General features: G+C 34.9%; 5 protein-coding genes across 9 annotated transcripts in view; 3 read left to right on the top strand and 2 right to left on the bottom strand.

Annotated features, from left to right (window-relative positions):
• The first annotated feature begins 126 nt into the window (after positions 1–126).
• Positions 127–1,425, top strand: LOC116841624 (peptidyl-prolyl cis-trans isomerase NIMA-interacting 4). The gene is made up of 3 exons (XM_032809773.1): positions 127–494; positions 981–1,100; positions 1,176–1,425. The coding sequence occupies exons 1-3, from the start codon at positions 393–395 to the stop codon at positions 1,332–1,334; spliced, it is 381 nt and encodes a 126-aa protein (XP_032665664.1). The 5' UTR covers positions 127–392; the 3' UTR covers positions 1,335–1,425.
• Positions 1,426–1,450: 25 nt separating this feature from the next.
• On the bottom strand, positions 1,451–9,474 carry LOC116841622. 3 transcript variants are annotated; one of them, XM_032809770.1, is made up of 7 exons: positions 9,373–9,474; positions 9,246–9,304; positions 6,484–6,631; positions 5,228–5,356; positions 2,865–3,044; positions 2,620–2,785; positions 1,451–2,214 (listed from the first exon to the last, which is right to left on the bottom strand). In XM_032809770.1, exons 4-7 carry the CDS (start codon positions 5,337–5,339, stop codon positions 2,013–2,015), a joined length of 660 nt encoding a protein of 219 aa, XP_032665661.1. In that variant the 5' UTR covers positions 5,340–5,356; positions 6,484–6,631; positions 9,246–9,304; positions 9,373–9,474; the 3' UTR covers positions 1,451–2,012. The 3 variants fall into 3 exon arrangements, with proteins under 3 accessions (XP_032665661.1, XP_032665660.1, XP_032665662.1); XM_032809769.1 differs by having other exon boundaries at positions 9,246–9,402; XM_032809771.1 differs by having other exon boundaries at positions 5,228–5,351; positions 9,246–9,402.
• Positions 9,475–9,577: 103 nt separating this feature from the next.
• On the top strand, positions 9,578–15,638 carry LOC116841626 (zinc finger protein 677-like). Its single transcript, XM_032809776.1, is given in 12 exon segments — positions 9,578–10,111; positions 10,294–10,825; positions 11,007–11,271; positions 11,367–11,564; positions 11,639–11,806; positions 11,923–12,115; positions 12,188–12,439; positions 12,920–13,223; positions 14,327–14,386; positions 14,560–14,778; positions 14,867–15,099; positions 15,270–15,638. Coding segments are annotated over 12 exon segments (2,727 nt in total). The 5' UTR covers positions 9,578–9,988; the 3' UTR covers positions 15,450–15,638.
• A 415-nt stretch (positions 15,639–16,053) lies between these two features.
• On the bottom strand, positions 16,054–16,741 carry LOC116841625 (NADH dehydrogenase [ubiquinone] 1 alpha subcomplex subunit 2). Its single transcript, XM_032809775.1, has 3 exons — positions 16,538–16,741; positions 16,344–16,450; positions 16,054–16,212 (listed from the first exon to the last, which is right to left on the bottom strand). Exons 1-3 carry the CDS (start codon positions 16,618–16,620, stop codon positions 16,124–16,126), a joined length of 279 nt encoding a protein of 92 aa, XP_032665666.1. The 5' UTR covers positions 16,621–16,741; the 3' UTR covers positions 16,054–16,123.
• Positions 16,742–21,598: 4,857 nt separating this feature from the next.
• Positions 21,599–27,107, top strand: part of LOC116841620 (protein Skeletor, isoforms B/C) — a 13,863-nt gene continuing 8,354 nt past the window's right edge. Inside the window, exons 1-4 of one of the 3 annotated variants that reach the window (XM_032809763.1) lie at positions 21,599–21,815; positions 25,336–25,473; positions 26,259–26,331; positions 26,423–26,531. In XM_032809763.1, the coding sequence (XP_032665654.1) occupies positions 21,731–21,815; positions 25,336–25,473; positions 26,259–26,331; positions 26,423–26,531 (405 nt within the window). In that variant the 5' untranslated portion in view covers positions 21,599–21,730. The remainder of the gene's footprint in view (positions 21,816–25,335; positions 25,474–26,258; positions 26,332–26,422; positions 26,532–27,107) is intronic. The other 2 variants (XM_032809762.1, XM_032809766.1) reach the window with 2 other exon arrangements.

The raw sequence follows: 27,107 nt of genomic DNA, 5'->3' as shown, positions 1-27,107 counted from the left end.
AGAACAAAGATAACTAGGATTTCTTTATCATAATTGGTCCATTAAATTACTCTACCCATCGTAGAATTTTGGAACGCAGCTCTGTAGACCTTTAACTCTATAAGCAAACAGGTACCTTTAGAATTTCTGTTTAGATGTTTTTAGAAACAATCTGAATATGTTTCGAACTTTGTTTAATATTTGTTTCTCAATTACCTCTCTTTGAATATTTTTATTTGTATTTGACAAATAATATTACTAAATTTGTAATATTATGATTAATATTATAAATTATAACTTATTAGTTAGAGAGTTTTTGAGGTGTTGAAACTTTGTAACGGGACTTCGGATTTATACACTACAGAAGTCTGATTTTATAAACACGAAGATAACCTAAAATTGCACACACGAACATGCCGCCGAAAAAGAGTGCCGGTGCCGCAAAAACTAGTAAGGGTAAATCCTCGGAGGGTAGTAGTGGAAAAGCAGAAAAGAAAGGAGGATCCTCGGTCAAAGTAAATTTATCGCGATTTGTGTGTGTGTAATAAAGTTTAGTTTAAACGTCTTATCTTAAATTTGATTTTAATTTAATGGTCTCACCTTAAAGTTTGGTAAAAGTATATTGATCCATTTTTGTGTGTAGAAACGATAATTTTAATTTCCAAAAGTTAAAATTGACTTTCGTCAATAAAAAAATAATTTTTTTTAACAGAGTAATAATGACGTATTGGAGGTTAGAAAATCTGTTCATGCAAATGAATCATATATAAGAATCATATTTTATTGCAAACTCCTAATATTGTACAATTATTTAATTTCATTATTATTCTGTTAAAAAAATTTTTTTTTATTAAAAAGCAACAATTTTAATCCTTGGGATCTCTTTGTACACACAAGAGCAATTGGTTGAATGTTTTTTATTAAAATTTAAGGTAATATTATACTAAATATTTATTCACGTGTAAATTTATATTATTCAGTTATATAATTATTTCCTATAGGTTAGACATATCCTATGTGAAAAACAATCAAAGGTACTAGAGGCATTGGAAAAATTGAAGGCTGGTCAGAAATTCAATGAAGTTGCAGCAACGTATAGTGAGGATAAAGCGAGATCTGGGGTAATATAGATATATTAAAGATATTTTATTAACAAATATCTGCATTTGGAATGTCATTTTATCTACTGCTTGAAGGGTGATCTTGGCTGGATGACACGAGGTTCTATGGTAGGGCCTTTCCAAGATGCTGCTTTTGCATTACCAGTTTCTAGTTTGGCATCACCAGTTTATACAGATCCACCAGTAAAAACAAAGTTTGGGTATCACATCATAATGGTGGAAGGTAAAAAGTAATTTCTTTTAAAGTACAGATTTTTTATATGATACTTTTGTAAAGCATATATATTAGATTAAGAGTAAATATATATAAATATGTAATACACCATTTAGGTAAAACGATTTACTGAACATCTATTATAATTATATATATTTTAATAATGTAAGTATATTTTATACATTGTAAACTTCTGCATAAAATCAATTACAATAAGTAATATGATTTTTTGTTAGTGAAGAAATATATAGAGATATTCATTGGCAAATTTATTACTATCTGGAATGTACTATTAGTATTATTTTATGAATGAATATATGTGTATATATAATTTTAAATAATTTTTTATAAACTACACAACAGTATCCTAGGAATCCTGAATTGCTATATAATTTTCCATTTATCTACGATTAAATCCATGAATATGAATAGTGATATTTTTCAATATTAAGAAATGTGTACAATCCTGTTTAAGAAGCATTAAATAATTCATGCACTATCATTTCAATCAAATAAATATTGAGGTATTAATAACGTCATGATATAATAAATAAGATGCTCTGTAGAGCGTATATTATATACTACTCAGTCGCTTCTCTAACGCATAGACGCGCTTTTAATTATTGTCATGTGACTTTGTAAATGTTTAAACCGTTCGACCGGAAATGGGGCTGTCATTCTCCGAAATTTCTTTCTCCTTACACACGGAGAGTAGGATTAGTAAAACGAACGTGTCTCAGCAGAGATTCGTTTTCTTCGCAAACCCACGGTTTCTTGTGATGGCACGCCACGTCGTGCCAGTTTACTCCGTCATTATAGAACTGATTGAGAATCGCCAGACAATTCTCAGGTGCACCACCCTGGATAGCTTCGCGATTGTCCGGTTGTGGCTTGCCGATGCTAAGACAAAAACACGCGTATTATTCTTTGAAAAAACAAAGTCCTATTATTAGGATGAATCAATGCAAGTGTGTCATCATTGTCTACATTGCTCTGTATCGTGTCAACAAGTCTAATATGCATTTGAAGAAATCTCAGACCTTGACTATTGACAATAGCTGCGCGAACAGTCGCTGATTACAGAGTAGAAAGCAATAGGAGTCACAGTGATCGGATAAAAAAGTACTTAATCGCAGCCTTTCAATACCCTTGATCCCAAAAGCAACGAAGATGCTCCTATGACTCAGCAAAAGAGGTGACTTCGGAATATGTCGATACAACATTAGTATTGTGCTCACGTGCGTAATTACAGGCCGGTGTATTCCACGAATGTTCTATGGATGTATTACAAGCTATATGACTTACCCGCCGCTCTCGGACCAATCGTTTTGGCTGCGATCGTTAGTTGGCGCGAGTTTCTGCAACTCAGCGGTCCAGAACCAGCCGTTGATGTGAAGGGGTTGTAAGTCTGGTCGGTCACAACCCTTGAAGTCACAGAGGCGGCCAGAGGTCCAGATATACTTCACCTTGTCTGCAAGTAAAACGTCTTATTAGCATTCTTTGTTTTCTCTCTGTGTACAGAAGATTTATTTCCACGGAATGAGACGCACTTTGAACGATGCGGTTCTTGATGAACTCGTTCTCGGCGGAGGTCTCCAGGGAAACTAGGTCCATGCAACGTTGTCTGCAGAAGTTTCTGCTCGCAAGCCAATCCATCTCCTGGCCCTTCGTCCTCGGATCAACCCACGAGAAGTAATAGCCCTTCCCGTTGAATTGTTGATGGATAATTCCTGCGAAGAATCGCAATTATAAGATGAAAGGAACTAAAGAGGCGTATAATATGCAGAGAGAAGCCGAGCGCGTGGCCGACTAACGGCAGTTTCTTTATGAATATCTTTGGGCGCGGAAGATTTATCCGGGAAGTGCCTGTGAAGCGGACAAAGTGAAAGTTGTAATATTAGTGTCAGTCACGGCGACCCCGGAGCGACTACAGTCACGACCTAGACATTGGCACCCGCGTCGTATGCTGATTATGGCGTCACTTTCCAAATAAAGAAAAAGAAAGTTTTCTACGAAAGAGGCGTGTGCGGACGCGCCGACGAACTACACTTAACGAATGGATAATCAGTTAAAGACCTATCGGTTCCTCGTGCATACACATTACTTATACTCCTTCACCTTTGAAAGTTTATTGACGTTCTTATCATAGCTTATCATAGCTTATGAAATTCCACATAGATGTTTTTCCACCTAATAGTCCCTCAAGAATATACTTAATTCTTCTACTATCAAGATTGCATACCATTCTTTTTTGTCGAATGAGAACAAAAAAATTCATCGATATTCCAAAGGAAAGTGAAATATTTCAAGGAGTGACTTGTTAATCTATTTCTGCGAAAATTGTAGAGTAATTTTTGAAAGTACAAATGTGACGAGTCGATAAACGTTCTATTTACGAGATTACTTGGTAGCAGAGTTTTTCAGGATCCAGTATCGCCTAAAAAGATATGAAGGCGACATTTCTCAGCCGTAAACACTGAACCGTAAAAGCTCTAATGATAATTTACTATTAGCGTCTCGGCAATTGTCGACCGCAGTTTACGGATTAGCCGAAAATTACGTGAAAGTGTCATCCGACATTCCGTACTACTTACGACCAAGATCTCCAATTCAAATTGCGTTCGAGTTACACTCGCCGGTGTCATCGTCATACTTTCTATAATGAGCATGCCATCAAGAAGTACGTATCGAATGGCGATCATGTATAATTAGTAGCGTTATCAATGGGAAAATACAGTACACAAACAGAAGATACGAAGGATAAGAAGATGCCGAGTAGCGTTAACAACGATAAAAGCAACGATCTCGAAGTCCTAGTCCTAATATGAGAAAAATTTAAATCGTGTAGCTGATTTTCTATTGTCTGCAGACGAGAACACTCAGGGTTGTAGGATAGGAGCAGAATAATATAACAAAATAAGAACAATGTAGAAAAATGTTGAAAATTTTTGTTTGATTCATTGTTCTCCGATATCTCGAGTTTTGAGTAACACAGTCAAATGTTCAGATGAATGTTTCTGATTCACGATAACAGAAATATCGTTTGTCGTCTGATTCTTATTCTATTACACGAATTGAAGTTTTCATTTCTGTGTGGAAAGAGAAGCAGGAAGTGGAGAAACAAATAGAGGAAGAAGAATTCGCGGAGGAGGCTCGTAATATTTACAATTACAAATATTGAAAACTTTCTCTAGTTCATGGATCCCTCAAATGTTTAACTATCGAGGAAAATAAGGAAACTCTCTCTCCTCGGCGAAAACATTGGGAACGCCTACTTTATTTATTCCAGGCGAAAGACCTATTCAGTAAAAAGATTCAAATAATGATAACGGCAATTGTCACGAATGATCGAAAGTACTCTAACAATGATAGCAATATTTTCACTTATTAACCGAAAAGTAATTAACACTATATATTGAAACGATTTGATAGCTCATACTTGAAATATGTATTTTGATTTTTAAGCATTTGAATATGAGAAAAAAATAAATAAAAAATATTTATTTGGTGGGTGCCAATAAAATATTTACTTATACTAATATATTTTTCAGATAAGAAAATATAAAAATAAATCTATATTTAAAAAATATAAATATAAATCTTAACTTTTCATAAAAATAATCGTTTATTCTATTTAAATTAAAAAATTTAGATTTATATCAACATTTTATTAGTATGCACCAAATAAATATTTCTTATTTGTCAGATATTTTTTTCTCTCAATGCAATAACGTTACAAGTGCAAAGTAATTTTGCAGAGAAAATGGTCTTATCAAGGTGCAGAATTTCAAAAAATATATGTCACTATGTAAAAATTTCGGATTTTAGCTGTCTTAATACTTTTTTTGGACATTTTTGTAGTTTGAATATGTAATAATAAAAGTGGCAGTGTGTACAGGAAAGTGAGACTTACTTTGTGCACAAAGCGTCGGTATAGGAGGTTCCAGAATCCGCCCACTGGGTTGCGGCTGGAATTGGGCGGAAGACAGTGTCACGAGAGTACCAAAAATCACGAGCACTATCATCTTTTCCTTCCACTGCGCTGAGTAAAAAGTGAAATGCAAGATTAGTATCGCGCAATAATGTATGACCGCGTATAATAATGAGCGAGATTTGTTTTAATTAGAAAAAGTTCGTCCCTCTTTCGATCCTGATTATTCGTTAGCGTTCTTCTTTATTATGTGTATGTATGTATGTGTGCTTAAATACGCGGACTCTTAAAAAAGCGACTCTCTTCAAACCGGTTTCACGATTTCAACGTTATACAGGGTGATACCCTTTTGTTGTTGTAAAAAATATAATATATTATTAAAAATAATATATTATAATAAAATAATATATTATATAATATATATTATAATATATATAAAATAATATATATAATACATATATTATATTTTTTACAACATCAAAAGAGTATAATCTTATATGACGTATTATATATATATATAAACCGCGCATAAAATTTATTTTCGACTATTCTGTATCACAGATACTACACAGGAAAAAAATCTCAATTCGTGTAATAGAATGAAGACCAGGCGAAAACTCGGGTACAAGAAAGAAAAGAGGGGGTGATATTTCTTATCATAACCGAAAATATTTGTCTGAACACTCGGCTGCATTAAGATAATCGCGGTTGAGATAATTGAGAACAATCAACTGAATAGGTATCTCCTGGAGAAAATTTTCTGTCCTTATAATCGAGTTTTCGTCAGATATTCGGGAACGGCAGAAAATCAATTTCTCAGTAAACACCAACAAACAGTAACATTACATCAATGTTACAATTTCCCACAATGTAACTGTTACATATAAATGTAATATATTTATTACTTCAGCTACATATAACTGTTATATAACACTCGCATTATGTTGTTGAGAAGGAAATTACATTGTTGAGAAGGAAATTATAACATCGATATTATGTTATTATATATAATTAGTGTGTTCATTAAGTTACATGAACTGAGTTTTTATTTTTTTTTTTCGTGCATGTACAGAAAGAAATACTAGATTTTAATCGAAGTAAATTAAAGATATGGTTATCAATCAATATTTCTCAGGCAAAATTGAAATGTAACTTTATAATGATGGGGGAATTATACCCCAATAGTTTTCCTACAGTAAACTCAATGCAATTTTAATTAGGCTGCTGTAATCATTTACCTGATCAATTAGCAAAATGCAGCAGAGTGCCTCTCCGATTGCAATCAGTTAAGTCTCCAGAAAAGAACCTCAGAAGGACAGCTGTTCACCGCGGTACCGTTCTGCAGACGCTCGCTAAAGAACTGCAATGCCTTCTTGGCAGGCACCCCTATATATACACAACGAGGACATATCGTGTCAATACTTTTACCATTTGGTGGACGATGTTTTCGACGGGCATCTGCGTGGAGACTTCGATGCCCATCGTCTGTTTCGTGTGGGACGTTCCCTTCCTCTTTTGTGTGCGACAAGCATCAACCTCGCGAGTGTGGAACATTTCACGATAACACTCGACGGTACCACTCAAAAATCGGGTGCGCACCTTTCCTCGAAAAAATGCGACACGCCCTACCGTGTTCCACAACTTTGTTAAACGACGTTAGAAAAACTTTCCCGCGTTTGCCATGCGTTGACGATCGCGGGAAATCGTCGTGTATCGGTCGTTAGGTACACTGGTTTGCAAAATAATTTGAACACTTTTCTCCGATGTAATTTGGAACGCGGCCAATGGCCCAATGATAACTTTCGGGAATTAAATAAGTTCTCTAATTAGACCATCGCATACGTCCTGAAAACGCATTGAAAGAAAAGTTTCGAATTTTGAAGTTTCAGGCCCGATTCCACCAACGTCGATCAAGTATTAAACCACGTTTAAACTATTTGAAACAAAGACTTAAAGTCAGATTAAGACCCAATCGACGTTGGTCTTAGGACGAATCGGGCCTCAGACCATTCTGAAAATAAATATCCTTAAAATAAAATACCTAACCTTCTAACCCTTATAGAAATATCATACTAAGAATCATTGATAATTACTTATTTTCAGTATTAAAAATACTGGATAATAAGTAATTATCAATGATTCTTAGTATGATATTTCTATAAGGGAAGTATATAGTAAAATAAATAACCTTCAAAGTATATATATATCGGATTGTTCGATAAGTTTGTCAGAATGTTTACGAAAACCTCAAAGTTCGCTACTTTATAATTGGGCATAATTTTGTTTTTTTCGACAACCTGTTGCCACCGAAAACACAAAACGACCAATACATTATCGTTATGACGTTATGTCCAGCTATAAAAATATCGAGGGGAGAGTTTGAATTTTAAATCCCGTAAATATATGAACTTATCGAACAACTTAATGTATTCAGTATTTTATAATGAGTAAAAAATAATAATTTGTAGCTACGTGAAGAGAACTCTCTCTCTCTTTCTCTCTCTCTCTGGGACGGCGAACGATTCGTTATGGCTGAGTGCCATGTCGTTTTCGGCACTTTCAGTGTCTTGTAGCATTTTCTAAAAAGCAATCTATTCTGCTTTCGATTTTCTCCTGTTAATGAGCGACTGATTAAATTTACTTTAGCAGGTCTCCACTGAGCGGCTTTCAATATTCGATGGAACCACGAAAACTTTCTCGGAAATTTCGAAAACAGTATTGACAATGAGTTTGACGTAATCATCGTAAGGTTGATTGACTTTTCGTCGTTGAAAAATATAATTATGTTTCCGAATAAGTTTCTTGTTCATAAATTCATCGATTTGTCATTTCTAAACTTGCCTTCAAAATTTCAAGGAATATCTTTCAGTTGTACAAAAAACTTGATATCTTAGGTATATTATATGGAAACACAAAGACCAAAATTTTTTTTGTTGACGTAAGTGAAAAAAGGATACACAAAAGTGCGGAGATCAACAGCGGTGGGTCAAAAATTCCTGGAAAATGTATATTCCATAATACTCACGTGTATGCGAAATACATTAGCGACGCATTCAGGATGAGCGTATGCGTGTGTTTGTTCAAGACGGCCTGTCGGTTGCATTTGACATAGTGAGAAAATGCAAACTTTCGCTAACACGCTGACAGAATAATTTTAAACAGGCCATGTGATTCCTGACTTTGGGCAAGTTCCACTTGGCGATCGTGGAACATTATTTCGTTTTTGTTTAGCATTTAGTGAGAGACAAGATAGAATGACGATCGCCAAATGGAACTTACTTCCACTGTTTCGAGAAACAAATGCAAGACACGAAAATAATCGTCGTATTCTTGAGCTAAAGAATTTTTTATTTAAAAAATATTGCATTGTTAAGTTCTTGGGCCTGTATTAATAGTTATTATTTGAAATTCACCTCCAGCCCTTATAGAAATATCATACTAAGAATCATTGATAATTACTTATTTTCAGTATTAAAAATACTGGATAATAAGTAATTATCAATGATTCTTAGTATAATATTTCTATAAGGGAGTGAGATATCCGAATCTGAATTAAGTTAAATGAAGGTTTGTAGTTGTATAGATTTTATATATATTTATATACAAATGTTACATATATCATAATTCAATTGTAAAGTTTCGATCTAATTCTGATTAAAAACTTGAGTATCTTATATGAGACAAGTTTCAGGTGAAGCTTAATCTACGATGTGCTCTTTGTTTCCTCCCAAGTAGCAAGGTGACGTCTAAAGACGTCATTAAGATGTCATTAAGACGTCATGGACATCATTCGACTAGTCAGTAAACATTTTTTGTCTTTGACATCGAATTTTTATTTTAAAGAATATTAAGATATATATTGATTCTTTCAAAAAGACAACTAAATGATTAATTGTTCTGATTTAATATTAATTATCTTGCCAGATATATTTCCTGTCCGAATTAAAATAAGTTTTTATGCAAAGTTGCGTCTGTGTGAATTTCTCTTAAATTTACTTACTGTCACACGTAAAAGTGAACATCCATATTGTCGTCTCGAAAAGATGTTATAAATTCTTCCTGCAAAACAGCCAGGATCGATTCAGTAATTCGCGTATTTTTCATATGAATCAATAGCAAAAACTTACACCTTGTAAACACTGTTTTCAATTTAAGACGGCCATGTTTGTTTCTCAAACGGCAATTTCCGCAACTACGTTTGCTATTACCTGTTGATAAATACGAGCAATTGCAATACCAAGCGAGCATTTATGGTGACGCGCATGCGTGTTGCGTGCTCGCGAAATGTGCTGTTTTTTTTCCTCCAAACAAACGCGACGGCGAATATTCATGTTTTCGTTGGAGAACGCCGCAGGATATCCTAGTACGCGGCTCTTTTACGATACCATAGAGCGAAGAGAACGATCGGCTCGAGTGATAGAATCGTGATCGGTCGGTGCGTTCGTCAAGAAACGATAAAACTTTCCTTGTTACATTCCAGTGTTCGGTCACTGATTTCCTATCAGCCGACGACGAAGAAACCAACCAACGAACGAGCGAACGAGTGGAGCAAACGATCAAGGAACACAACATGTCCGCTGCTCAGGTTGGCGTCATTTGTGGCGTGCTCTTGTTTAAAAACGACACGGTACGATGATACGCGCGCGATCACTACGTCCGGCAGCGTAAAGGTTCAACGCGATGCGTCGCTCGGCGGCGGCGTACGATCTCGCGCGTACGATCGTCTCGCACGTGCATTGAACGATGACGGAGCCGGAACTTTGCCGGCTATGCGCCGAGACCAAGGAGAATCTTATCGGGATCTACGATACCGAGGGTCAAAAGCTCGCAATTGAAGCCAAGATCGCCAAGTGCCTGCAAATACAGGTAAAGGTGGAACTGCTATATCGGTTGCTCTGAGAAGAACTCAGTTTTACTATTATATAAATAAGTTCAAATAAATTCCTGATGTGTATATATATATATATATATATATATATATATATATATATATATATATATATACACATACATATTTGGATCATTTTTAATTAGTTGGTAATACACAGGTTTTAATAACGGATGGTTTGCCACTTACGGTTTGTATAGACTGCTGTGTTCTGTTGAATCAATGCAGTGATTTCTTTGAGAAAACCAATCAGGCTCAAGTGTCGCTGAGACAACTGCTGATAGCTACAAAAGTTGAGTCACAACCCATAGAACCAAATATAGATTATGTGGAGGAGACTGTAGAGTTTCCAAAGGGTGAGAATAATAATAGAGAAGAGCTAGTTGAGTGTCAATTGCCTGATAATTATATTAGCGAGAGAGCCAATACCTCAAATGCTTCCTACTATATTGAGGAATATAAGGATGAAAATTCCCAAAATGAATCACAAGAAACATTAGAGATAAAGCAAAAGAAGTGTAAGATACAGATCAAGAAGAGCTCCCCTAAACAAACTAAAAAAAGATTGAAGAAAAAGAATCAAATGCAAAAGATGGAGGAAACTGAGCATCAAATATCTTCTAGGGTGGCAAAAAAACAGAATGATGCAGCTATAAAAAATAATTTGAAGATTGTAGATAATTATATACCTGGTAAGAATATATGCAAAAAATATAAATAATGTGATATTTTACTTTATAATATATTGCTTTTTTTAAGTTATTGTATATTTTTAATTGGTAATATATATAGATCTATTCTGTGAACCTAACATATAATATCTGTATCTAATATTTTTAATGTAGTATTCTTAATGCAGTATTCTTAATGCAGATACAGAATCAAAATTAGAAGTTATAGAGATACGAACAGTGGAGACAACAAAACAGAAGAAAAAGACAGAAGGTTTAGAGAGATACCCTTGGCTATGCACAGATTGTGATGATAAATTGCCAAGCTTAGAAGCGCTGGAGGAGCATCATGAAACGGTGCATAATCAACAAGCCAAGTACATGTGTGTGCAGTGTTGTAAAGTTTACGATAAGTATTATGGGTTTCTTACCCATGTCAAGAGGCACAAGAATAAAGCAAAGTTTAGGTATGAATCGTTTGCGCGATATCGTTGTATAAGATTATAAGATACTGTTGTTTATATACAATTGCATTTATTAATAACACATAATTTATATTTAGTTGTGAAGATTGCGGCAAGTCGTTTGTACATAAAAAGGTATTGGACACTCATAAAACGATTCATAGTGCAGAACGACCGTTTGTATGCCAAACCTGCGGAAAAGCTTTCAGACAACAAAGTGCTTTATATATTCATAATCGATGTCATTTACCTGATACCGTGAAGAACAGATACCCGTGCGATCAGTGTGATAAAAGGTCGAGTAAAATATTTCTCTTAAAACGATTATATCTCAGTATGACATATATTAATTAGCAGTATTTATTTTTAGGTTTTCCACGAAACCAAATCTTGTTACGCATAAACGCATTCATTCCGGTGTTCGGAACTTTACGTGCGATCAATGTGGCAAGAGTTTTATACAAAAAGGAAATTTGGAAGCTCATTTTTTAACTCACTCAGCAGACAAACCGTTTGGTTGCAATCAGTGTCCCAAAGCGTGAGTAAAAGTATTGGAAACACAATCTAATGCTATACATAGCTTGTGTCATTAATAAGAATATAATAAAATTAATAAGAATATAATAAAATTAATAAGAATATAATAAAATTAAGGTTTAAAACGCAACTGCAATTAAAAAAGCACGCAACAGTTCATACTGGTGCCAAGCCGCATCAGTGTGCTGTTTGTGGGAGAACTTTTAGAGAGAAAGGAACTTTAAGAGAGCATCACAGAATTCATACTGGTGCGATGCCGTTCACTTGCGAGTTTTGCGGAAAGTGTTTTCGCTTCAAAGGGATATTGACTGTAAGTTTACAGTTACGCCGCATTTTTAATCGCGTCATGTTTACGTTCATTCACATAATCGTCCTGTTACAGACGCACAGGCGACAACACACCGGAGAACGTCCGTATAGTTGTTTAGAGTGTCAGCATCATTTCACGAATTGGCCCAACTACAATAAGCACATGAAGCGTCGACATGGAATTAATACTTCTCATACTAAGCATCTAGCGAATAATCAGCAGCAATTACAACAGCCGACAGAACAAACACAACCACCTCAAATACAGCAGCCTCCCGCAGAGAACTCACTCTCTGTATCTCAAGGGGAATCAACCACAGTACAAGTAAATATAAAATATTAATTTGCTACTTATTCATGACAATAAAGCGGAGAATTGAGTTAGCATGGATTAATAAAAGAACTTAAACTATTCATCGTGTAACCATAGAAGGGGAAGGGCGTACTAGGTAGCGACGGGACACTGCGTGTTCGGGACCTGCGTATCTTTTCGTTCCAGAGAGAGAAAAATTATAAATCAGGCAGTATTTAATTGAAAATATTAGTACCTTTAAACTCTCTCTCTCTCTCTCTCTCTTTCTTTCTCTCTTATTAAGAAAAGAATAAGTAATCTAAAACAGGAAATCCTAAGAGAAGTAATAGTAAGATTATTATAATGTATTAAGGATATAGCCCCGAATTTAAAATATCGTATAAGAGAAAAGCGTGTGAATCTAAATTATAGATTTAAGTTGTTTCAAGTAATAGTTGATACGTTTTCGATTAACAATAGCAGGACAATATTCTAATGCTTGTATTTCCGCAGGTGATACAAGCAGTTCCTCACGCCTCGGTGTCGCAGCCAATAGTCATCCAAGCTATTCCAACGAGCACTATTCAAACATTTCAAACTGATGTCACCGGTACTGTTCAGGAAACAGTATTTAGAAACCGAAATACGACATATTTCAACGCAATGCCAAGCGCGCTGCAAAATTTTCTGCCATCGAACCTACAGTATAACTTCTATAGCATTTCCAATGTTACGGAAAATGATTTAATTCAGCATAGATAAAATTGTTTGGTCAAACTGAGCTTATGTAAAGACAACTATGTCTTTGTGCTGATTAGTGAAGGACGAAAGAATCGAAAATTATTCGTGCGACAGTTATGTTATCAACTGAAATAAAAGTACGAATTCGCACGTTAGAAAAAAATACATCTGTGAAGCTGGAACAAAAGTTACAATAGTAATGTAAGTGTTCGTTTATTACATTTATCTAATTATTTCATGGAGTTAACCTTTCTTTTTGTTATAAAACAATTTTGTAAATATTTTATTAAACTAAAAGAGAAAAGATTGGCACAAAAACATAGGCACTAGAAAACGTATAGAATTTGTTGTACGTATAATATCAATCTTTTGTATAGAAGCCATGAATATTAAGTACATATATACAATATATTACGTTTTATATATAACATTATTAGTGTAATATTATATACAAACTGTACATACATATACTTGGTTAGCTTTACATTTATTACAAAATACATTTCATAAATACAGAGATTTTTAATTGTAATAAAAATATATAAGGTAACTTTAACTCTTATAGTCCGGGTGGTTTTCTTAGCCACTTTTTACAGTCTTTAAACTAGAATTTTTTATATACGTCAAACAATAGTAAAAAATATGATCCCTAACTCTTTTCACTAGAATTTTTAAAGAATTTGTTTACACGTCATTCATACTTGCGGTGACTGCCTAAAATTAACTCTTAATATGTAATTAACCCTTTTAAAATAGAATTAAGGAAAAGTTTTTACTCGAAATGATGATTATTGTATTCTCTCTAAATATTTGTTTTTGTATGATAAACCTCAAAATAATCAATAATATGGAGCTTGACGTTACATTCTTTGCATTCGAATCTAGGGCCGGTATTCATAGTTGAATCTTATTTCAAGACCCCTAGGTGTCAGTGTGAGCAATGGCGTAGGTCACTAAAGTAAAAGTGCACTTAGCTATCTATTGAAGCTTGAAGTCTTGAAGTCTCTCTTGTGTCAGTGACGATTTTGAAACAGTTCTAGGTGTATCTGTATATTTTCCGGAAAATTCAATAAATATTCTAACATACAAATTTTCGATTGGATTCAAGACCGTGACAGCAACAAATTTTCGATTGGTTTCACATTCGTAAATAACCTAAAAGATATTAATCAACGAGAGTTGTGATGAATTTCGAAAACGTCACCCATTGCATTTTTGATATGGATGGTTTGTTATTGGGTAAGCATTTCTTAGACTCAGATAACATTTTAAATGACGTTTGCGCTAACTAAAATTTCATCATACTTTTTGCAACAAATGTCACATAGTATTTTTGATATTTTTCATTTAAGGATTAACAATACGCTTCTTTACCTAGAAAAATAACTGGTGATAATATTTTCTTACTCTAGACACAGAAACATTATACTCGGAGGCTTACAATCGTGTAACTCAAAAGTTTGGAAAAACGTATACCTGGCAGCATAAGGCAAAAATTATGGGATTCAAGAGCACTGATGCTGTGCAAACTATAATAGATCTGTTAGAATTGCCGATTACAGTGCAAGAATTTGAGGACGAGCTTGCTATTTTGTATCAAGAATTATTTCCTCAATGTAACCTTCTGCCAGGTGATTCACAATTGTACAAAGTACAGTAAAGTTATAATTTAACACTATATTACAACTGATTGTAAGATAACAATGTAATTACACACAGGTGTGGAAAAACTTCTGCGGCATCTTAAAGAAAACAATATACCTGTTGCCCTAGCTACAAGTTCAAGTAAAGAAAGCAGTGACCTAAAAACCCAGAGATGGCAACATATATTTAACTATTTTGATCACAAAGTTTATGGTGGTTCTGATCCTGAGGTTCCCCAAGGGAAGCCAAATCCAGACATATTTTTAGTTGCTGCAAGACGTTTTCCTGACAATCCTGATCCTTCAAAAGTTTGTTTCGAAAGTTTAATATATATTCTTTAAAATCAAGATCTTTATCTGGCTATGTTCCGTGTTACGCATATGCGCATTTATCTATAGTTTATGTCACATATACTGTAGGAAATGCGCACTTCATGCACAACTTGGAACACATCTATCTGTTTACTAATGTATTGCAGTGCCTAGTCTTTGAAGATTCACCAAATGGAGTACAGGCTGCCATTGCTGCTAAGATGCAAGTGGTGATGGTGCCAGATCCTCAGCTTCCTAAACATTTCATGAAAGATGCTACGCTAGTTTTAGGAAGCTTGGAAGACTTTAAACCAGAGAGCTTTGGATTACCTTCATTTGTAGCATAAAACTATCTGCCTTAGGTCGCAGAGAAAACACTAGATGAGTTAGATGCAATTGGATGTAACCCAAGAAAATTATCAAATATAATTGTCAGCGAGGAGTAAAGAAGCCTGCAGGCACAGGTTTTCCTTATCACTGTGGAGATTTATATACATAGATTTTATTTTAAGAAAATAACAAAAATATAAAATATATTCTCAAAATATATATTTTCATATATAGGGGAAAAATTATCACTGCCTAAGATAAAAAAAAATAATGGGACCCATATGCTTATATAATATTTACAAATCATAAGATCTCCCTTGTATCTTTATTAAGCATCAAGTCCTACCTATACTTATATTTATTGGACATTGAATTCCTAGTTTCACAAGATTTATTCTGTTTTTTTTTTTTACTATCATTGCTTAGCTTATGTTGCAGATATATAAGTTACAAAGAAAAATATAAATATTTTTTAATAGGAAAGAATGATCACTTTGTATATGATCCATCACCTTATATAATCCATGAATATTTAGCACCACTGTGCACATATAAAAAATACAACTTCATCAGGTAATCAGGTATAAATTTCCAACTTTTGAAAATGAGTTTACTAACTGATTCCATTGACACAACTATTTTATTAAAACACTATACATAACACGATACATATCAATATAATAATTTACATCTATTTTTGGGACGCTAACTCTCGAATTTTGCCAAGTATGTCTTCCGATTTTAGATTCGATAAAGCCATACAACGTTCTACACCATACTCTGTAAATTCAATGTTGTTTTTAAAAGAGAATAAACGAACATTAGATTAGTGACAAGATTTGGGCCCAAAAATACAGTAATTTAAATCATGATAGCACAGCAGATAGAATTCACGATTCACTTTTACGTACCATAACGCGCGTATAGTTTTGGCTCAATCGAGGAACATTCTCTAATTAAAACGGGAAATGTCGGATTATTTTTCTTCAAAGGTACATACTGTTGCTCGATGAAGTCTCTGCAAGATGTATATATAAAAAAATGACAAAGTTGTGATAAGAATGAATCGAGTAGAACATTTTTGTCGTCGTTCACGATATTTTACCTAACGCCTTGACTAGATTTAGACGTTTGACACAGGAGAATTCTCAACTCTTTCAGGTGCTTCCCGAATTTCACAGTAGCCATCTTTCAATAGTTAAAAGCTTTGAGAAACATATATCACTTTCACTACAATTTACCAAAAGACCGTACTTTCGAGGTTAGGTCAATTGATAGAGATGCTGGAGATGGCTGGTAATGGCAGAGTCCTTCTTTTACCTTCTGGCTCTGTTGGTAATTCATAAGTTCGTCACCTTAGTTGGTGTCGTTAGTTTGCTATATTTCAAAATCTTCACTGTACACTGACGCCCTCCTGAAAAGCATCGTGTTTACAAACGATAAGACGAAACGAATATGGAGTATGGAATAACAGAAGAAATGTAATTTCACGGAAACAGAAGATATTATTGTAGATTAGATAGATATGCGCGTATCTATTTACGAAATATTAGAATAATTATAAATTTTAAGATGAAAAGTGAAATATTATGTTGAAACATACTTACACACTGCTATACATGTTCTGTTTATGTCGTTTTAAATTCGCATCACTTTTTGGTTTCCATTTTAAACGTATCAGAAAATTGCATCTTTTTATGAATATAGAAAAATAGAGATCGATTATTTTTTGTATTTTACTTTTATGCGTACCTTATTTTTCTCTTTATATTTTATAATAATCTCAGACAGCACACATAGTGTCCAAAATCGGATCATAAGACGTCTTTAAGACATTTTTAAGACAAGTTTATAAGGTATTGTCTTAAAGATGTCTTAAAGACGTCCTAAAGACATCTTATAACTCGATTTTGAATATTTATGTTGTCTGGGAATATACATATAAAATATAATAAAATATATCAAATCCCAGATAGCACAAAATCTTCAGAGAATATTCTGGGACGTTCTTAGGATGTATGAATGTCCTTAGAACGTCCTTTGAAGATTTGTGCTGTATAGGATATTGCTATTTTTCTCTCTTCTGTCTTATTGTTCCTTTTATTATTTTTTCTCGTATATTTTTCTATATTTTCTATTTTCTTCAATCATTTTGATATAAAAATAATTTGTTTACTAACAATTTATTTTGTTTATAATACGTTTTAAAACAATTAACTCTGAAACTTGAAATATCTCTTTATATATACCCTAACAGCACAGATGTCCAGAGGATATCCAGAGTACACCCTGAGGAAGTTCTGAGAACATTTCTTCGTCCTCAGGACATTCTTAGGACGTCCTCAGGAGATCTTACGTTGTCTGGATAGGAATTGATTTAATAATAATTTTTAGGCGTTTAAAAATCTAGACGAGTTCTTTTTTTTTAATCTCTCAATTGTCATGCAAACTCAACGATCTATTTTATTTAGAGTCGCAAATTACTCCTTTGTTGTTTCTTTTTTGTATTCGCCGTGTGGTCGCACGATCACAGTTAAACGTCAAAATTTCATGGCAATATTAATAAACGGAGCACATATATGTATAGCTCGCTATACGCAGATCTATGCATTGTGATGCGATTGTGCGCGGGTCAAGGTGTTCGAGTGAAAGTACGAAATATCAGCAACCACTGAATAAATCTTCTATAAGAAGCTGGGCGGACGTTTGTATAGAATTATTGCGCCAAACATACGATTACGCAGAGGTACAACATGATATTATCGCTCTCAACGCATCTGATAACTGTAACAATTTCCTTTTATCGCGTAATTATTTCCTGAGATATCTTAATACGAAACTACATACACCGCGTATATGGCCGATTCTCGTGAATGATCCCCCGCTTATATTTATTTATATATTGTTCACAAACGTATGATTCTCTCACTATTACATCATCGAGTACTATTCACCAGAACTAACAAGTCGATATTCTGACTTTGGATTTTAATAAGCAGACTTTGATTGTTCCTCTATAACGTACAATTTAGGATAGGAATTTAAACTTGAATAATCCGGTCGTGCCTGTTGCACTTTCTGCAGAAACCTCATTCTCACATCTATCCTTTCTCGACATTGCGGCAAGAGAAGAGCGACGTTATTGCGTAAAGATACGCCGTTTTTGCAACGACGCGCTAGTGATGTCGGTCCGGCTCATTTAATAGCTTAAAGATGTCTGATCTTTGAACCACATAAATCGGTAATATTAATCCAGAGAGGATGTTTTAATTCGCGGATTATGTATATTTTTCTAAGTTTATCATGCTTACAAGTTTTTAATGCTCGCATTTTTATACATTTTTAATTACCAGCAAAGTTGAGAGCAAACAATTCGTACTTTTTATCGTTTAAAGATTGATTTTCGTCCGATTTAGTACTTGAAGTAGCTTTTTTAAGTAGCCACATTTTTAACGTTAATAACAACGTTATATCATGGTGCATCTCTTTGCGTTTATCTCATTCTCTCAATATTCGCTTGTCCTTTCCGTTAGGAAAAATTACTTTAAGATATTCAAATTAACTTAAAATTCTTAAAGTTACTTAAAGTTATTTATAATTAACTTAAGTAATTTTTACTTAACTATAAAGAACATTAAATAATTTTAAGCAACTTTAAGTTAATTTGAACAACTTAAAGTAATTTCTCTTAAGGGTTGTGTCACTAATTATATCAATTGCGCGCTATTCATAGTATTCAGCCATTGAAATATGCGTTAGTTTACGTGCAAACAGTTAATTTACATGTCAACACATTATTTTTACATTGAACAGACATTTTACAAACAACACAATAAGTATCTCCTACTATTTCTTGTAGCAGCAGTTACTTTCTAAAGTATACACGATGTACACATGTATAACATCGCCCGCAATCTCTGTAACAATTTTTTAAATGTAAAAAGCAGTGATTTTTATTGTTCTAGACGGTTGTGGTCTTCAGAAATAAAGTAATCGAGTAAACAGCGTGAAACTTGATCCATGAAGACAGACTATCACTCAAGGATCAGTAATCACGATTCAGCTTCAGTAATCTGCAATTTATCTATACGACAAACTTTCACCATTCTCATCTCATTATACTAGCAGATAGTCATCTACGATTTCCGTCTCCTACACGTATGTTTGATCGCTCTTAAAACTCGATGACAAATCGTACACGTGCGTTGTAGCTGAGTGTATTTCTTTTTCCCCGAAATTGTTCAGAACTTTGTTAAATTCTACGGTAGCCGTTGAGCAAAACTTGATACGAGTCCGCGATTTAAGGAAGGAAAATCTGCAATGATTATGATAAAGTGTAGCGACAAGAGGCACATTAATTTATATCATTAAACTGATTGTATGAATATTCTCGTTAAGTTTGATTAATAATGCGTTATGTTACAGTGCAACACGTTCGTATTATTACGCATATGTGAGTTGTATATTCATCATTGGTGACGCGTGGTGCGAAAGTGCGTATGGAACTAAACAGCTGGTATTCTGTAAGAACTACTAAGTATCTGGCACCTAAGCGAAGAAGGAAGAGGACTTTCGCTCGTTCGCTATCGCAACTAACTGTATGCTCCTGAAGACTCAAATTCAAGCGCTCGCCAGCTTCTTTCAAACGGCACACTCGTCACTTTTATTGTTCAGTCGACTTTCAGCGAGCACATCCCGCGCGGATATGCTGCTACCAGCGACAGATCGTTATTATTTCCGGATTCAAAGCGAAAGCGAAGCGGCAGCAATTCTTGAAAATATGTTTCATCATTTTTGCTGAATCGTACGCGATGAACCCGGCGACCTTTGTCGCAAGATAAACATACGTTAAAGTTATTCTATTCTATTCGGTCTCTCTCTTTCTCTCTCCCTCCCTTCTGACGGCATAATGAGGTGAGATGCGAGCGGCGAGAGGCGAGACGAGATAAAGATGAACAAGACGGTTTTTAGGTTGGATCGGAACTTCTTGGCTTCTGTACAAGTACAACCAGCCCGCATACCAGTCCATCCATGAAAAAGTGGAAAGCCGCATGATTCGCGAAAGATTTGAAAAAATGTCCATAAAAACGGTTTAAACCACAAAATTTAAGAAAATAACTTAAGCAGTGCTATTTGCTAATTATGGCATATATTAATGAAAACTAATCTTTAATTTGCACAATTATACAATGAAAAGAATTTTAGACTTATATACTTGAACTTTATAAACGATAGAGTAAGAAAATTACAGTTTTCTATATTTTTTCAGTAGTCATCCTATACTTTTCTTTTATTTATGATCTATGTCTTTCTCTTTTCTTTTAAGAAATTAAGAGTTAGTAAATTATTAATGCATAAAATCATGTCTTTATTCACAATAATGAGGTAGACGGAAAGAGGGTCAGAAGAAGAAGAAGGTGCACATTGAGATACCGTCTAATTGCGTCTCATTGTGCCGTATTGCAAAATGAATATCTCGATTTGACGACAACTGCATTACATCGTCGAAAACCGCATTACTGTCATTTAGTGTGTCATTTTAGTGCTTGTTATTTTCGTCGAGATTTTGCACGATCGCGGAAAATGAGCTGACTCGTTTCTCATTTCCACGATTTGCCACTCGAGTCCTAATTAATAAGGGAGATGTGAACTGTATTATCAGCAGGGTGTTCAAGTAGATCTAAAATGCTAATTCCAGACGAAAATAATCACACGTTGTTGCAACATGAGTTTGAGCTACGTTGGAAACGGCTTCAAACGATGCGCTCACTCGGGAAATATTCACCGAGCCTAGATAAGAGTCGCATAGAGCGCGATGGGGTAATGCACGTCGTCGTGACAACGTCATAATTATACGTGACGCAGTCAAATTTGTCAGGTAATTACGGTATGCTCGGACGCAACGTCTAGTAATCCAGAGCCTGCCTTCTTCTTACCTTACTCCTCTTCTAAGAGTTAATCTTCCACACTGTAACAACATGACTATTTCTTGTTTCAGACGTAATGCATATTTTTTCCTGTAATTTCTTATCTACAGGAATAGTATTTTTTTTTTTAATGCGCGGAAAATTAATTACCGAGTCTCTAATAAAATGTTTTGACAGTCGGGAATTGCAGCTGAGACGCTACGATAAGACTTTTACTTAGGCGCGAAAAGCTGAAAAGTCTTTCCCATGAGAGAAAGATAGAAAGGAACGGGAACGGTGAAGCAAGGCGAGCCGGTGATCACGTAGTGGGATCAACAAAGTTACCTGGATCGACAACAGATACTTTTCTCGGCAGTAACCACCAAGACACCATGACGACACGACCATTCGCATCGTCCCCAACGCGACCGTCGGCTATCGGTCTAATCGTCGTATTTCTCCTTATCGTGGCAGCACGTAAGTTTTTTTATCTTCAATTTAAATAATTCTTTTTATTTTAATATTATAGAGCAGAAAAATTGTTTTTTTTATTCCTTTTTTATTCGCTTTTCGCGCAAAGCGGTACTCTATTACTGGTATAACGACAAGAACTTGCCACATACTGATTGGTTAAGATATTTTTGCATTACAGATTTATATAGATCAGAATTATTGCGACATGACAGAGTGGAATATAATTAATTGAAAAATATCTTACGGTCACTTTAATTTTTCTTAGGTTCCAATTCGGATATAATAAAATAGTCGATTGACTGTAATCCAAAATAATTATGTTATACATAAGCAAGAGCTCACGTTCGTAATCGAAACTCTCTTGGTATATTAAGTGACGTCCTTGATGGAAAGTGAGGGGATTAAAGACTCCATTGTATTGAATTATCGTCGAAGTATTATCTTCGCAGTAAAACGTACACAAAGTTACAAGACGTCAGTGAAGTTACATAGACATGGCATCGATATCCGCAGTCTTCAATAAATTCGTATGGGTTAAATAACTCATATAGGTCGCTCCAAACTATTTCGCGATTTTGAAATAACCACCAAATTTTCACACGAAACAATTTGTTTATAGAAGCGTTCTCATCGTATTACTTACTCGAGCTAATTAAGATATCCGCACGCGATTTCGCAGGCTGCTTCGTTGTCCACTCTACTTACCGCTAACTTGCGGCTTCGCATCCTGGGACGACTTCACGCTCCGTGTTTTTGCGCGCACCGTTTTTAGCGCATACTTTAGAAAGCAAAGAGAAATTATACGATACTAACATGCAATTAGCAAATGCTTGATCTAAAAATTAATGTTCGTGTTTCGTAATAGAAAAGGGATAAGTCAATCGCGTGGGAAATTTGTAACAGGTAAAATTCCTTCTTTTAGGAGATAGTTTCTTCTGTGGAGTATTTTTTTTTAGAATGAATAATAAAAATCCTCGCGTGTGTACGTGACATCTACTCCGTGACTTTAAATTAAATAATCATCAAGACATTTCTAAGCGAAAGTTAGAGTTCTGTATTTTGGATATGGTATGAACACATATGAAAGTCAGTAATTATGTAGTATATAGAGCGAAACTGTACTTTGTTATAATAAAAAAAATCATTTGATATGATTTTATTACAGCAAAACTTTAAAGTAAAATTTGAGAAACATTTCAGAGATAAACTTGATGAGCACATGTGAGATATTAAGCATTATCTGTAAATAGGCAAGTGAAATCAATTATACTAATTTAGCTTACCAAAAGTGGATTACTGGTACATAAAACTTTATAACTCGGAAATTAGATCAAATTGATCGTACATTTGTATAAAGTATTTGATTGTTTTCAAGTGCTAAATTCATCCTTGCAGTATTTTTCATGTATTAAGTTAAATCCGGCTTGTGGGAAAGTAGGAGAATTCGAATAAGAATAAACATGGAAACTCGCGAACGCGCAAGTCTATACGCGAAGAAGAAGACAACGGATGAAAACGAAAGGGCGATAACATCGCGTCGGCGGACCTCCTGACATTTCCAGGCTTCCAGCGGGAGGTGAAAGCGGGAGGCGGATAACCGTAATTGGCCATCCGTGTATAATACAAGTTCCGAGTCCGCAATGTCGCAATCATGCATATGCGGATAGTCAGTCGTTGGTCCAAAATATTCACGACGCACGATACTGCCGATCGTGATGCGGCGCGTCACTCGAATACTGACTGGCAATAATATCTCTCATGTTTAATCTTGCAAGACTGGTTCTCGTGTGCCGTATTGCATAATTATGCTCTATTATTTGTAAACTGAAATGTTTGTGAGCACGAATTTTCTCATAAACAGGGAAATTAAAATTTCGTGAGAGTCTGTGAGTGTCTTCGATCTAGAAATTAATTCACTCCTCTGAATCGACAATTTAGTATAAGTATCTCCTATAATTATGTGGAAGTTAAGCACAAAAAGATATCACGTTTAGAACATCTTCTATCTGTTTGTAAATAATTAAATGTTACGTCACGGTGACATTTCGCAAAAATTCAGGAGATCGTAAACTTGTGCCTTTATTCGAAAGCAGTAACAATTACAGAAATCTCTTAAATCATATTAGCAGAGAATTCATTCTGTATCAGTCTAAAAGTTCCAAAATTAATTCTTTATTGATTGGTTCTGTTTGTTTAATTTTATTCATGAGATCCAATTGATTTTACATATAACATATTATATATGTTTTTGGCTAACTAACTTTATTTTAATTTTATTAGACCGATTTGCAGAAATTAACTTTTTCAACTCCTCAATGTAATTTCTTCAACTTCCAGATTGACCTTATCACAAGTTCTTAGAAAAAGTAAATTATACTATCATACTATTGCACTAAACTCCTCGATCGTCAAGCGGCATTTGTTTTACGACAATATAATGCAACATTCTTGTTTCTATCGTTCTTGAACGCGCTGTCGCTGCGTCAGTAACATTCTGCTATCCGCATTCGACGAATCTCTCGCGGAAACGCATGCAATCGTGCGACCTTGATTAATGCGCGAAGCGCGCCAATCTTTGCTATCCTGACATTTCTGGATGGATGATAGCCGTCCTTCTACGGAATTCTAACGGTACTCGGACAAGTAAAGGGTTCGATTTAACGAGGTAGCCAATAGAACGTAACCAATGTAGCCGATCCTGGTTCTGTCAACGTGCGGCCTTCGTTTCGAAGCAATACTTATTTTAATACATGTGGTACAAGTAAACATACGACGTTTCGTTAGTCGATTCTAAAAGATAAAGTATCCGTTACCGTTATCCGCGCTGGCTGCCGTACTTGGACGAGGACGTCTATCAGCGGCCTACGACGCGAGAGACACAAGTGGAATACATTATTCTAACAAACTCGATGAGCTCGCGTACACGCATTATTACGTGCGGTACCGGTTTTCCAGTGAGTTCCTGTAACCGTTGTCTGACGGACGATAACGCGACTAAATGGTATGCGGAGGTGCATGTGAATGTCATATCCTCTTACCATATAAAGAGTAGTTTCATGTGTTTCAGATCACAGCACAATGCATACTTACGCATACGCTTTTTCTCTGGTATTTTTTCATTCTCGGCCAACAACATAATATTACGTAAATGATGGTCGATAAGTGGTTAATCAATTATGCACTTGTTACATCGTATTATACATGTTGCTAATTTCACCATAATTATGGTAATTCTTTAGCGATTTATCACTGACTGCTTTTAAATAATCATCCGGATACAGATGCGAAAAGAGTGGTAAAAGACGTCCAACAAGTCTACTAACTGGAAACAAATCCTGCTTACATTGTCGCGCCCCGTATTGTGACATTTTTATTCTGTTTTTTACTTTGTGTTTTATTAATTATTTGTACTCTGTGTATATTGCACCTTATACGGTGCATAATGATCTTATACACCATATAATTTGTGCTATTTAATTATTTAATTATTAATGAGTTATTAACGCGAGTATCTTTTCGACAGAAATATGTAGCGGAGCGTATTATGGCAAGCTGATCGGCAAGCTGTCTGAACTTCATCATGGCGTTAGTGGCGAAGTCTATGCTGTTGATGCAAGGACATTGTTCATCAAGGACTTCACCTACGATGGTGAAGGTCCAGGTGGGTACATCATATCATAATAACAACAATATTTGTTACTTTGTTTATTTTGATTACTTAAAGAATACTTTTAATTATCAACGATACGCTCTCTAACTACTTTTTATAATTATGATAAAATTTTGAACAATTTATACTTAATTTTGATATTCAGGAAAGATAATTTGGAAATAAGCAATGATACTAGCTAGAATCTCCTGTATATATAAAATAGATACTTTTGTTGCCTCATACGAAAACACTTTGGCGATTGATTTTATGTCAAATACTACGTACGTACAATACTACTGTACGTTTGTTTTTCCGCTCGTTAAATCTTAAAAAGATGCAAAAAAATTGCGGGGAAACTTTCCCTCGGCCTGATAGACTGACCGCAATCGATTTCTGTGCCGGAAAAACTTTCCCGAATCTCTCTGGCACGCGTATTCATGACGTACTGCTCGAGATGCCCGTATCCGATTAATGGGATATCTAGATGCTTAGTAGAGCTTCACAATCTAAGACCGTGGAACGCGTTCGCCATCTACTAGCTTGAGCCAACTCGTTCATTGATAAAAAGAACCTAATCTAAAAATCTTCTTGTATAGAAACGAAGTTGTCAAATTAATGGAACCAGCCAAGGGGATAAAGGGAATTTAAGAAATATATACGTTGGAATTTTTGCTCTATTTTAATTTACTTCGATCTTCCTATGTCTAAAAATGCGCTGTCTCTGCAAAAAATGCAAGAAAATTGAAAACGAGAATTGTAAGAGCAATATTAATAATGAAAATACATTTTTTCAGCTGCTTTCTTTTATGCCGGAACTAGTAAGAGTCCAAACAGCAATGGATTCCGGGTGCGAGACGAACGAGGAACGTAAGTAAAATGCAGAAGTACGTCCGGCATTGATCCCGGTGTTTTCTCCCGTTTTTTGCTCAGCGCGTTAAATGTTCCTTCCGTCCGACAGCACGAACGTCCTCAAGCGCTACCGCAAGAAGGACATCACACTGACCTTACCGGACGGCAAGACCTTGAACAACATCAAATGGTTTTCGGTTTGGTGCGACGAATTCTCGGTAAGCAACAGACAAGCGCTCGTGACCTTGGTACGTGCGATATCGGTTGTACTTGCTCGTCACGCGAAACCGGTATCATTTTCTCGAAGTACAACTTTCACGCTCGTACTTAACAGCCGCTTGAATCCAAGTGAATGGAATACGGTATACGTAACTCGACGAAACGCCACGCGATCACTCGGGCTCGGCATACGCTCGAGATTAGCAAGGGGCCTATTTGAATGATTGTCGATAGAATCTCGCGATTGAATGTCTGCAATTCAAAATTTTTGTCATTCACTAATGCTGACAGTTAACTTCTTTGGTTGTATCAATCATTCCCTTTCATTTATTCGATTAACATTTATAAAACTTATAGTAAAGTTAAGTAAATAATAGTGAAATTGAATGAATAAAAATATGTTATATGAATATATAAGATAAATATAGGTATCATTATATTCTAGAAAATTTTAGAGAATTATTTATTATTATTTATTTTAGAATTAGTCTCACACAAACTAGTTCTACAAACTTTCACATATGATATATATATATATATATATATATATATATATATATATATATATATATATA

Source organism: Odontomachus brunneus, unplaced genomic scaffold, assembly GCF_010583005.1.
Source record: "Odontomachus brunneus isolate Ranch 3 - 2012 unplaced genomic scaffold, Obru_v1 Obru_scaffold_017, whole genome shotgun sequence".
Classification (NCBI taxonomy): Eukaryota; Metazoa; Arthropoda; class Insecta; order Hymenoptera; family Formicidae; genus Odontomachus; species Odontomachus brunneus.
The sequence above is the reverse complement of the archived record's forward strand: the minus strand, read 5'-3'. Positions and strand labels throughout refer to the sequence as shown.